The sequence below is a fragment of the Lampetra fluviatilis genome, chromosome 10 (genome assembly GCF_964198595.1).
Source record: "Lampetra fluviatilis chromosome 10, kcLamFluv1.1, whole genome shotgun sequence".
Taxonomy (NCBI): Eukaryota; Metazoa; Chordata; class Hyperoartia; order Petromyzontiformes; family Petromyzontidae; genus Lampetra; species Lampetra fluviatilis.
The window spans coordinates 13,791,130-13,804,843 of record NC_136284.1 but is presented as its reverse complement, the minus strand read 5'-3'; the positions used below and the strand labels follow the sequence as shown (position 1 = coordinate 13,804,843).

The 13,714-nt window shown below is 44.5% G+C and overlaps 1 protein-coding gene across 3 annotated transcripts in view; it reads left to right on the top strand.

Moving 5' to 3' along the window:
• Positions 1-13,714, top strand: part of LOC144934600 (semaphorin-5A-like) — a 159,066-nt gene that overhangs the window by 97,865 nt on the left and 47,487 nt on the right. For all 3 annotated transcript variants that reach the window (XM_078860589.1, XM_078860587.1, XM_078860588.1), the window contains one exon: positions 12,205-12,267. In XM_078860589.1, coding sequence (XP_078716715.1) covers positions 12,205-12,267 — 63 coding nt within the window. The remainder of the gene's footprint in view (positions 1-12,204; positions 12,268-13,714) is intronic.

The window sequence follows — 13,714 nt, the reverse complement described above, 5'->3', positions numbered from 1 at the left end:
AAATTACGTGCAACGAGATAAATAACTGTTATTATTGCAATACTGTAATGATACATTTTTTAATTAAGCAAACATATGCGCATTCAATGTATATATTAAGCAGGCTAGATATGCATATAAACATAATTTTTCACCACTGTCTCACACTGCAACCAAACAAATGAAATATTACAAAGTCATGATGCAATGACCATCATTAATTTACTATCATAGAGATAATTGTGCAATTGTGTGAATATTATAGGCAGTAAATGAGACCAGTGGCTCTGGTCTTAGTTTGTTTTAATGATAGAATGATGTAATCCTGGAATGGCATGAACCTTGCCACTCCATCAAATCCACTCAGATTTTGTTTTATCTCCCTTTAATGTATTTTTACGCAATGGGATTTGCTCAAAGGCCCTCTACAGAATCCCAGCCCAATTATAGAGTCATAGGCAGACAAGTAAGGCACGTTGTCTGGGGAACCGCAGAACAATAGGTATTAGAGTGCAGCAATTATATTTTTTTCACAATTAGAGCGAAGGGCTTGTAAAACTATTTTTGACAAAACTTCATTAATCCGTCCTTCCCCGACAACCCTTTTTAATAGACCAGCCAGACGGGCGGAGGCGCTGATTAGAGCACTCAACTCACAACTGGAAGGTTATGGGTTCAAATCGTATGCGGGGCTGTGACTCAATCCGTCATCCCCCTGCGGTTTGTAAAATAAGCCCCAATTTGTGGAACGTTAACTGTGGTTGGATATGCTGTCCCCACACAGGAATGAGCAACTCTCCTTTGAGTTGGGGGATACTTTGACATTGACTTAACTGCCTCCTATGACGTGCAATATATACTCCAGCTCACTATCCACTCTTTCACACTCTACCAGCACAGTCGTGCTCGACTAGACTTAACAATATTAACTGCCACGGGGGTATAATTGACATTCTAGGATGCAACGCAGCTCACATACTGTGAAATAGCATCATAATAACAAATGCCACAGAGCTATGTATGGGCCACATTTGGTTCAGCGTCTCAAAAATGAAAGCGTTAGAAATAATAACGAATTTTTTGGCAGTTTAGGATGATTCCATCCTGGGAATAGTTCATATGGGCCAGTACCATGAGCATATTCATTCTGCCAGCCCCCCCCATGTGTGATCAAACGACCGAATCACCGGTTGATGCAGTTTTCTGCTGCTGGGAGACTGGTCACTCAATTTCTTGATTGCTGTATTGATACATTTTCAGCCTCTGGAAACCAGAGGTGGGACAAAGTCATTGTTATGCAAGTCCAAGTCGAGTCGCAAGTCATCAAATTCATGACTCGAGTCTGACTCGAGTCCAAGTCACATGACTCGAGTCCACATCTCATAGGTGGGACAAAGTCATTGTTATGCAAGTCCAAGTCGAGTCGCAAGTCATCAAATTCATGACTCGAGTCTGACTCGAGTCCAAGTCACATGACTCGAGTCCACACCTCTGCTGGAAACCATCGTTGCGTGTCTAGCCATTGTTGATGGCTCGCGGTTAGGCTGTAATCAGTCACTAATGGGATTTAATGGATGATTATGCCAGTGATTCGAAATAATTTGGTGACAGAAATGTTTACATTTCGGCGAGGTATTTGTTGGTCGACGTTTTTGTAATGCCCTTACGTGCTCACCATTACCATTATACAGAGCTCATATTTATGACACATTCGGCGCTTCATAAGGTTTCAATATTGGAATTACAACTTATGTACATTATCAAGGACATAGTTGCTTGCGTGATGGTTGTTCGCCACACACAGTTTTGAAGATTAGCCATGAAGTTTTGCAAAACGGGATATTAAAAGTGCACGCCACGCGATACTTATCATTTGATGTTGCAATATATATTTAATACTTTCAGTTTAGCAACACAAATTATTATTTATGCATTTATATGGAGATTCAAAATTCCATATTGTTACAAGTATATATATATTTTTTCTTTTCGTTTTTTTTCTGGCCAAGTGGCACTAGCAGAGCTCCCGACTCGCAATTGGGGGACTGCAAGGTCAAATCTCATTTGGGGGTCAACACAGCCCATCATCCCTGCTAAGATGAAAAAAAGTACTACTTTGTGACGAATCAACAGTGGCCGTTCTATGAAGATTCTGGCCCAGGCCATAGAAATGTGGTATTTCCACGCGGTCCTGCTATTCCACAATCCATATCGCTCCTGAAATATTATCTGATCGAATCGCTCTATCTTTGATCTCATAGTTGTCCTCCCGAGAGTGTCTCCTCCTTTGGTTGCCATTCCATCGCCAGTCTCATACCCTGCCAATGCTTATTTTCATCAACAGTCAATATGAAGCCTCCCACTTACGTTTGTTAATTATATAGTTGTGGTATCTGACAACTGAACTCATCGATTACGCTTCAGATTATCGGGTCGATGACTCAACGTGTCGCATAACATGACAATATTTGCTAGATAAAAAAAGGCCTCACCTCTGTTCCCATGTGTGCCGCTGGACGGGAGGTGATGGAGCGGGGCTTGGTGATGTCATTGGCTACGCCAGTTGCATCATACTGGGTGTGGCTTGTAGGGGGGTTCCTGCTTTCAGGAAGCTGGATGTGGGGGAGGAGGATCTCCAATTTTAAAGAGGCCTGGGTAATGATGGACCACACACAGAAAGTAGTTGATTACAATTTTTGATCTGTCTCACAATCTTGCGGCAGTAACAGCGGACTGCCGCGGATTGGAGGCGTGACGTGATAATTGTTGTTTTATCGTCAGTGCCGAGCAAATTAGAAGCCTTATTTGTGCGGAACACATGGTGCGTTCAAAAGTGGCCCCACAGCGATCATTAAAACGTGGCATTGTTGGTGTAGGATTAATACAGGACGATTATGATTCGAATTTGCCATTAAGCATCCACTTTGCTAATTCTTCGTGTGTCAGTAATGAAATAAAAAACGTGTCTGTATATACATATTTTTTTTATCTTAAATCAGGCGAAGCAGGCAACTCCAACGCATCAGTATTCTGATGGCTCACAACTGACGCATTATCATAAAGCTCTGAGGTGGGGCAACTATCCCGCTGCGTTAAAACAACGCGTTAGTTTTCAGTAAACCAAACTCTCCCACGATTTAAAGGCTAAACAAACTTTGTAATGAAAATGCGCCGTTGAAACAGCCCACTGCAGGGCTTGTATTCACTGAATATATGTGTATAAAGTAGCTATTTTGAAATGAAAATTGTGGCTATCGGATAGAAAAAAACATCACGAAACAAGGGGGATCCAATAAAAAAATTACAAATCATAGAAGCCCTCTAAAATAAATATCCAATTTGTTCTGGGGAGTACCAATAAATAGACAGAATACACGAATACCATTCGATAAACGGTAAAGGTGCAGCCCTGCAATTGCTTGCTCACGTATGTATGTATGTACGTTGAACTTCTTTCTTAGTGCACGTAGCCAACCGTGCTAATCGGAGGTGCAGGGGAAGGGCAACAACCTAAACACAAAAAGTAGTTCTAAAGAAAAGAGTTTTCAATCTAGATTGCAAATTGCAGAGCTCCAGTGGCTTCCTACTATCAGAAGGAAGAGCGTTCCAGACGGCCGCAGAAGAAGCGCATCTGAAAGCGTGCGATGCTGTGACCGGAGTTCGCGTGATGATGGTTTATGCTCCTTGTACGAGATCAGCGGGGTATCGTGGTTCATTCGTGACGGGCACTTTGTATGTAATGAGTGCAAGATGCTCCCCTCCTGCTCACAGCTCTGAGACGGTGGTGGAGAGCCCACTTTGGCTCACAGTCTCACATTGCAGAGCTACTCAAACACAACCAACGGTGTTTCCATTTACAAGCAAAAGGTAAAAAAAATAACAACAGTTATGCAATAAATTGTAATTACGTCTCCCCTAAGATTCTATTTCATGTTTTATTGGTTTATTTGACTGCTCACCTTATGAAAACTGTGGACTGTGCATGCTAGATGAACATAACGCAGTTGTTTTAGCGATGCCATTTTTTGTGTTTATTTCTTTCTGTATTATATATATTAAAAAAAACTACGTTATGGGAGCTTTTATGTTTGTGCCACCTCAGCATACAAGTTGTGTGGCTGGGGTGGAAGTAATGTTCAAATCGTGGATGATTTGCTCTCGCTGCGATGTGGGAATTACAGCACACGCGTGCGTTTTGGCCATTTTTACTCAATTTTAAATTCGCTAAGGAAGCACCGTGCCTTCGAGTGACCGTGGCCCGCGTGTGTTTTGCAATCTGGATTAAAATAAACCACGTTTTCGTTGTGGGTGCTTGTGATCACGCTCCCACCTCCCGCTGCCTCGATGGGAAAGACTCGGCGATCCTCTTTTTTTTTTTACAATTTCAACCCCCGGCGCAGTCACGCCATGTGGTGCGTTTTGTCAAATGTCTAGCGGGGGGATGGGAGAGAAAATGCAAAAAAAACTTTCACCAAAAGAATGGCATTGACTGGCACGGTGAGGTATGGTCGAACAATCCCCATGACCAACATAGTGATGTGGTCTTCAAACAATTATAGATTGACAAATAATGTAAATGTTTAATTGACCACATACCAGGTGATGTAACGTTTATTTTCGATATACACTTTTCTATAATAATAATAACATAATTATTGCATTTCACTGAGTCTCACGACAACTTGTCAGTAGGTTTCCTGCTACGTTGACATGTTTCGCTACTTACATTGAAGAGAGTTTGACTTCTTGTCGGAGCAGACACTCAGAGGTCTGCATTGAGGGATCCAAGAATCCCTCCCTTGCTCTACTTTCATCTCCCTGGCCATCTCGCAGCCAGCCAGCCAGCCCCAACCCCTTCAGTAGTAACTGTTGTTCCAAAGAAGTCACCCGTTCAAGCACTAACCGTGCCCGAACCCTGGCATTGTCAACTCACAATATTTTATTTCGGGGCGGATAATTGTATCCTGCCTCGAGGATGACAACTGAAAGTGCAGTTCCCGAGATGGAAAAAGCAGAGAGCCAGGGAGGTCCCCCCTCCCATAACCCCATCCCCCCTCCCGTAAAATCGCAGACACTTGTAATTTGTCCCACGTTTCAGATTTTTATTTTTTTCCCGTGGAGCTTCGGCCGCGGAAGCGAACGTTTTTACCCTTCCTCTACCGAGTTTTCTCCAGGCACGTTTTTTGCTTTTGCGTCTCTATGAGTCAAGGCGTCGTTCAAATTCGCGCGTTTAATTTTTGTTTACTTGACGCCGTTGACGGCCGCACAAATGTCTGGCCCGATCAGAGAACGATATAAATAGGGGAGCATTCTTTTATGTGCACATAATCGAGCTTAACAAACTTGACACGTGCGCGTGTTTTTTTCCCCGCACACCCCGTTACTCACAGCAAGCATCGGATTCCCGGATAAGCTTGAGCTTTTAATGCCCCGAGAAAAAAACCGAGCACCACGCTGCTTGCGAATGGCAGCATTGCTTCTCTGCAAGATCGATACGTGGGCTCTGATTTCTCTTCAACTTTGCTGACATAGAACCGGCAATGGGAAAAGTTCCGAAATTACTCGACAGCGTAACAGCAGCGTGTTCACGGGAGAGACGTGAGAGAGTGTGATGATCCTCGATTGTAGCCCTAATTGTGATGCGAGACATCACGTTGCACGGCCGAGGCGCATTACATCACAGATGTTGCCACTGTGCTCCTTCACGTTCTCCACATTGCATGCTGTTTTCGCAGCCCGAATTGTGCACATTTCAGTGGCCACTGCTCCATTTAATTACTCAGAAAACAATCTGCAAAAACGTGGGATCTTTATGATGCAATATAGCAACCATTTGGATTGATATAAAGTGTCGGTAGAATAATTAGCTCAGGATATACGTGTAACATTGCATGTCATTTTAGAAAGAAACAGAAAATAATGCTTACATGTTTATGGACTTTGAACTGTTACGGGGATTATAGATTTTTTGGGGGGGGATAGTATTGTTGAGAGGGTTTTTACTCATCTGTAAAATTTAAATATCACTAATTGCACGTGCAGAGTTTAATCTCTCGTTATATATTGGCTCCACCGATGCACAGGGAATTGCGGTTTTGCTTATTGTTTGTTTCATGCTAATTGTTCTCTGGAAATGTAAAAAACTCCGTGATATATATGAAAAATGGGCTAAAAATGAAAAGTCAGCGTCTCGGCTGTGTCTCTCTTAAATTGCACCAAAAGGGAGAAGTCTGGCGAAAATCTGCACATTTGCCCCATACATCAAATCCCCTAGAACAGAGGCGTTCGAGAGCAATTCGTAAATATTCGCAGGGTATTAAAGTTGCTCGTGCATTTGCGAATTAACATGCACGCGCCTTGCAAACGATGTTGCGGACGCAATCCTTAAACCGAGCATTCATAACGTGCGTGCAAGTTAATGGCACCATTGCACTGACTGGCAAGCCAGGCAAGCCAGTCAATTGATCGAGCCCTTCCTTTAACGAAGCCCTTATTTCATGAGCATACCATGAAATATTGTAATGATACATCCCTCTCGCAAAAGGAGATCTAAGGAAGAAATACAGGGTGCTTAAATTTTTTTAAACACTTATATGGGACTCTCGTTTTTTTATGTAAAAAAATGGACTATATACTGTAACATGATAACGAATGTATGTTAATATCTTCAAATAGTCACTTGTTCGTCATCATTGTCAACATGTGCTGGAATCTTCTCCAGGTGGTCTCCAGAGCCCGGAGTAACATTTCTCGTGGTCTTGTTGCAAATTCTCCAAAGTGTTAACATTGATTTGAAGCGCCCTTCATACGTAGACTTTCACGACCGCGATTGTAATTCCTAAAAGGTTTCTTTGGGCTTCGGTCGTGAGATCTGAGCTCCTGTTAAACCTGACGACGCCGGATGCAAACTCCAGCGAAACGTCGGTTACCCATTTAAATGGCGTTGTGAGATTCCTCTCCAACGACAACGACACCCGTGGTGGCCGCCGCCGCCGCCGTTGCCGCCGCCGCCGCCGCTGCTGCTGAAGCAGACACACGTTTTTGCCACGTTTGATTCACGCGACACGTCTCTTAATTGGCTGCGTTGGGTGGAGGAGGGTTTACGGCACACATTTCTTGCACGACCTCACCCAAAAGAAACCCATTATGCATCACGTGCACGTAGATCTTGCTTTCATGCACAGTCGGGGAGATTAAGTCTGGTTTTTTTTGTTCAGTTCAGGAAAGTGAATGGTGACACTGATGCATTGTGATGTCTATGCAAATGGGAAAGTTTCAGAAACCTCAAAGGTAATAACTTAATGCTAAGTCTATGCAGCTGAACCTATATTCAGGGCCTCCTCCCTCCCATTATTAACCATGGTTCATCACACAACACTGTTGAGGGACTTTCTTTTTTACGTTGGCTTTTCATACGGTGTAACAAAAAAACGAATAAGCATTCATTTGTTAACTTGATAAAAACCCATCAGCAAAAGCGCTAACACTTTTGTTGACTCATTGAATACATTATATACTCTGGATGTAATTGGCAAAATATCACAGGCGTTAAGATTTGTGAGATTATTCTGACTCCGCGAGGCTTTTCTCAGTAAATCTACGTTAGTGGTAATACTAACAACCCAGATTGTGAGAATAACAAGCAGTGGTTTAAATATTGAAACTCGCAAATTGAATCCACTTTATATATTTCGAGTCAAAGTATCTCCCTTCTGAAACAAGCGTGGGGTAGTGTCCTCATTTGATTGACCTTTTAACCTTTTCATTGTGAGTTGAGTTCATTCATCAGAGTGCCACATGGCTAGATATAAAATTATTACAGAATAACATAGATAATGCATATACTATTCTAACAACGTTTCCACGTTCTCTTCTGTACAGTTTATAAAAGACAAAGATTTCCCAGTATGTCCTTGCAGGCTATAAGAAGTAAGTGGTGTTAGTGTCTGTCGATCAAGGCCAGCACTACACACGAGGGAGGTTTGGTCAGATCCACAACTAGCAGCCCCAGTGCTGATGTTTATACACAACGCCACATTCATTAGGTTGATATTCACATTCTTAGGTTTTTTCGGTAAAGTCACGTAGGTAAAAAAATTAAAATTAATAAAATTAAAATAAAAATAAAATAAAAATCACGACGTTCCGGAGGCAACACAAGCTTCCGTCTTCAGGTGGAACCGTCACAGCACGATAGCTGTATCAAGTGAGTTGAGTTTACCTAGTTGTAGCCCAGGACAGCCTCACATATCAAATGCAACTGATGTTGTGCATAGCCAGGGATCAAACTCAGGTCACAGGGTTTGTGGTGCGTTGTGCTAACCACCGCACCACTGCCCTCCACACACACACACACGAACGCACGTAACAACACACACACACACACATTGATATGCATCGTAAGAATGATTTAAAATCACTCATCACACCATGCTGTGTGAGCTATTTCAGACCCTAATGCAATGCTCCAATTTGTATGTGAATGGATGGAATTGGCTCAGCCTAGACCTTCGCATGAAAAGTGTTCCGTGTCCTTAGCAGAGCAGAGTGCAATCTCGGTGGCCTCTGACCTCTCCTTGACGACTGAGACAAACCCTCACCCGCCCTTAACAATGACAAACGACCCAGATACCGCGACTCGCCCCGGTCACTGCAAGACGGGAGCGTTTTAACCTTCCGCTTCTTTGGCTTGCAGAAAAGAATAACGTGACGTGAAGCAAATAAGCGTATGAGCACATGACTGACAATGCAACCGAGGCCTTTTTTTTGGAACGTGTGTTCGTTTTATTTCGAATGTCTGAATACTTTTCACCTGTGTGCATTGGCATATCTGCGCGTGTCTTTGTTGGGGAGCGGTCGTGTAACGGGTGACCGGAATTCCAATCTCGCTCACAGACAACAGCAGTAACGATTTTTTTAACCGGTTCTGGGCTTCCCCTAGGTAGACTCAGCCTCAAATGAGTACCTGGTGCAGTGTGTAAACATAGTCACGAGTGGTGGCGACCACCACGCCACCCCCTAGTGTGGCCGTGCCGACATGCATAGGTGCTACTCGCGAACAGCACTTGCCCCAACAGGCTATACGGGAGACCTTTGCCTGTGTACTGCGAAGGGCATTCTTTCGCCAGATGGGCTACACTTGCTGCTTCTTGTTAGGGTTAGGACCCCCCCCCCTTGCCTCACCCCTCCCTCTTGTTATTGGAGTCCTAAGGGGCTGGGGGTGCTTTGTAATGTGACCCTCGCACGAAAAAAACCCGCCGTTGCGTTCGACACGCAAGGTCCTTGGTATGGAGCAAGGGAATCAACAGTATGTCACCGTACCTGCTGTGAGTGGTCCACGGGCATGAGCTCGGAGCAGTAAATGACTCCGCAATAACAGTCCACCGAGTGTATTTCCTTACTTTATGAGGTCACTCAACCAGGTGGGCGCCCTGTGGCAGAGCGAACGCGACTCGCAATCGGAACGCTGCCAAGTGAAATCCCAGCAAGTGTCAACTCAGCACATCATCCTCTCTCTGGGAGAGATAAAATCGCGTACCGGTTTGTCCGATGTACTCAAGAGAGAGGCTGCCCCCTTCCATGGGAATGTGGATGTTCGCCCATGGCTCGCTCGATGTCACAGAAAGGAGATGGGCGATGCCCGAATGCTCACTTGAGCGCGTTGACTTTTGACTTCTGAAGAACGGCTTCACATGGCACTCTGTGAAATCACTTTGCTGAAGTACGTTCATTCAACCTTGTTCCTTGCCAGGGCTAAAACTGCATTTGCTTCGCAATTGCCTCCACTTTATTGGAGTACATTTTCAACTCATTTAATTGAATTAAAATTGCCCTATTCGAAATCCATTTTAAAATCTCACATGCCTCGCACATTACAGCAGAGGTCACTTGTGCATTATTATATACTTTTTTAAATACACATTTGCCCGGCCTTAAAACAAAATGGGAACAGCAGAATGCTGCTTATCCGTAGAATTCCCGTGTGTTATAAATAAATAACCGCTTGGATGGTGGCGCAGCATATCTGCGTCGCGTGACGCCGCTATGAAGGTGCTCCTTTCATGTCGCTGCGATGCCAGTAAGCAATACGCCGCCACGCACTCGCCAACGAATCCTGGCCAGAGTTAAAAGGGCTCTGTTGTTTGTGAGCAGCGATATCCACGCAGCCCAGCACCCAAGGCTCAGCTGGTTGCGTTTTACCTTCTCTTTATGTGACCACGTGGTCCACAGGTGCGGTGCCATGGCAGTGAACAACTTGATTTAATATCAGTGGGGTGTTTTTTTTAGTTCTTGTTGTTAAAAGCACTTCACCGTTTAACAGTTTGGCAATTAGCTTGACGCCTGTCTGTGTTATTTGTGGTCTGTGTCTGTCAATATGAATCTATCCGTCCATCTGTGTGCGCATGCTTTCGTCATTCTTAAAAGAATAACTGCTTATGTTTATACAGCCCATTGTGAACCCACTGTTGGGTGAAGGCTTCCGCGCGCATTCTCAGTCGCGCGGGGCGGGGAGGGGTTGTTTTGACCGTACTTCGCTGCGCTGGTCAGTGCAGCGAAGGACCAGTTCAGATATCACTCACCACGGATGTTTGCGATGGCTGGGAATGAAACATGAGTAACAGGGTTCATACTTCACAGTGCATTGCGCAAATCACCGCTCCACCTTCATCATCATCATTCATCATGCTCTCTTGTCTACGTCCGTTTAACTGAATTCAACGAAAACGTTGACAGTACATTGTGTTTACAACGTATGTACATTTTATCTCGTGACAATGTGATAATTTGAAAGTGTACAATTTGTAACGTGGCTGTAAAAAAAAAACTCCATGACGTGTGTGGATCACAACACAAGTCGAAGTGCATCTCCCCTCAAGCGTGAGATGGTGCTCGTTTCTGTCGATGGCCTTGAGCCAGTGGTGGAAATTCCACGTTCATATGGCAGGGGCCAGTCCAGGCGTTAGACAGCCACTGTTGAAGATCCCCGCAGAGTGGTACCCATTTGATCACTTCTTAAGAGGATGATGTGATGAGTCCAACCCTAACCCGGATTTGAACTCTGCATCCTCCAGATTGCGAGTAGCGCACTCTGCCACCGTACTATCCAGACGGATTTTTCCACATTCTGCCTGTAACGTTTTACGAACGCCAAAATTTCCATTACATCTGACTTTCCCCATAATTACAGCGCATTGGCAATATTGCCGTCTCAAATATGGCCCATGCTCGTGCAATTTGAAGAATCTTTTAGTCTTGAGTCATTTAAGTTACATTTTAAACTCTTTCCATTTCACAAGCAACAAATTTGGCAGGATGAAGACACTGCTACTTGATGACCCCTGCTGCTCGTACCGCTGTGGATAATGCCTTGCTCTGCCAAATTGAGCTTAATGCAGCGTTTGAATTGGACTTTGAGATGCACGTTTTAAAAGTGAAGCGGACCAAATGGGGATCTCACCAAATTGTGGAAATGAAGGGTATTCAGTCGAATCGTCAACTTTCTGGCAGTGAGCACCTGCATTGTGTGTGCCGTGAGTGTTTGTGTGGCCACCACCAGTGACGATTATCTGAACCGAACGTGGGCCTCCCCTAGGTCGACTCAGCCTCAAATGAGTACCTGGTGCAGTGTGTAAACATCGCAACTCGGGAGTCAAACGCGGCCGGGCATGGTGCTGGCTACCCACCCCCTCGTGTGCCGTGCTGGCCTTAATAGGTGCTCGCTAAAAGCACTTTCCCAAACAGTATGTTAAGGCTATACGGGGGATCTCAGTCTTTCTTAATAGTGATGATACAATGGGTCATGCACCGCACTGCAAATCTAGAGTTCGATTCTCAGTCTTGACTAAGACCAGCAGCGAGTGATATCAAAGCTCGTCCTGGGTCTCCGCTGCGTTCACTTCGCCTTGAACGAGTACCTGATGTAGTGTGTAAACGTAAACACTCTGGAAACAAATGCAGTTGGGCTGAGTTTTGACCACACCGCCCCCTTGTGTGTGACGCTGCCCCTTAATAGGTGCTCGCTAACAGCGTTTGCCCCAGCCGTTCACAAGGTTATACATGGAATCGTTTTTTAGTGTGTGTGTGTATGCGTGCGTGCGTGTGAGATCCTGGGCTTGATAACAATTATTTTATTATGTTTTATTTTTATTATTTTATTACTTCCCTTCTACGTGACTTTACCGAAAGAACCAAGAAGAATAATGCTTCTACTTATCCATTTCACAGGCTACTGAATGGAGCTGCACAGATACCACCAAAGGTTCATGCTTCAGCAAGGGCAAGTCAGAGGTGAGCTCTCAATCACAGCTCCAGGAACACCTCGTACGTTCGTTCATGCCTCAGCTTTTCACAAATGTGTCCATCCACGTTATTGAACGTATTTGGTGCTCCCACTTCTTCCGAGATGTCTGGGCTGGCGTGAAAAGCGTCGGCCTAATCCCCACCAGGGGGGGATTTCTTGCACTGCCTGCAGTTTTTTTCTTCCCCCTCGAATAAAATGAAGTGGTATCAAATTGTCTCCCTGCTCAAACGAGCATTATGGCCGTGCTCACCACAGCTGGCAGCCTTGATTCGCGGTGGCGAGATGTTATCTACTTCACCAGGTATACAGGAGGTCATGGGTTCGATCCCAACCCTGACGCCCGTGTATTGGAAGTTTGCACGTGCCTCTCCACGTGGTCATGTGGATTTTTCCCCGGGTCCTCCGCTTTTTCCCCCTCCACATTTAGAAACATGCGTTTAGAGTATTTGGTTGCAGTAAATTTCCACGTTATGATAAGCCACTTAATTGGGCTATCAATTGTGGCCAGGTGGCTTCTGAAAACGAGTTGTATATGTAGATCAGTGGGCCTTACCTGGTAAAATATTTTTTTAATTTTAGTTTAGAGTCGATGATGGAAATTCTACGATCGGACGACCACTGCGGAAATCCAGGCCACCCACCTTGAGAAATATCGTCGTAGTTGAGAAGCACTTGACTTCCGCTGGCCTCATACAATACCTCTCAGTGCGCATCGTTAAATCAAATGGGCTCCTCCAGCCTCAATGAAGTGACGTCAGGGCGTGGAATGTGAATGTTCCGCGAAGCTGCCAAGAGTGAACTTTTGCAAAAAAAATCGCTACGTGAAGTGGCAGCCAAGCAGGGCCGGGGTGATGCCAAGCGGGAGAAGCTCAACAACGTTTTTTTTTTAATTCGCACGTCATTGGCGACATTTAGCAAGCTGGAAGTGACCGAGACATGACCAGAAGAATGGGATGGCATTTCCACGGCTGTATCGCGACGCAAGGCAACAATATAAAGGGCACGAGGCGAGCGATTCGCATTTTTTAGGTTGGTTTTGATGTCATATTTAGAGGTCATTTAAAGTTTTGTTAGGGGCCTTAAAACACCATTTTTTTGCAAGTGAAGTTAATGAAAAAAATCGCGAGAGTTGTTATAATTGGCATCGGTTTGGGAGTAGGGCTTCATCCAGCAGTGGATTTACCATGGCTGATGATGATTATTGATAAAATGTTGTTATATGATTTTGAGGAAGGTTTTGTACAGTGTTTGGTTTTGCCTGAATAGAGAATTTGGGCCTAGCATAGATGTAAACTAGGCCCAAACTTGTAGAAACGTGAACGTGGTTTATGTCACACAAAGCGCGGGAGATTCACTCAAAGTTCATCTTAAATGCTGCGTGAATCAGGCCTGACAATTAGAACGTCATGATTTGAGATCCAGGTTTGAGGGCAA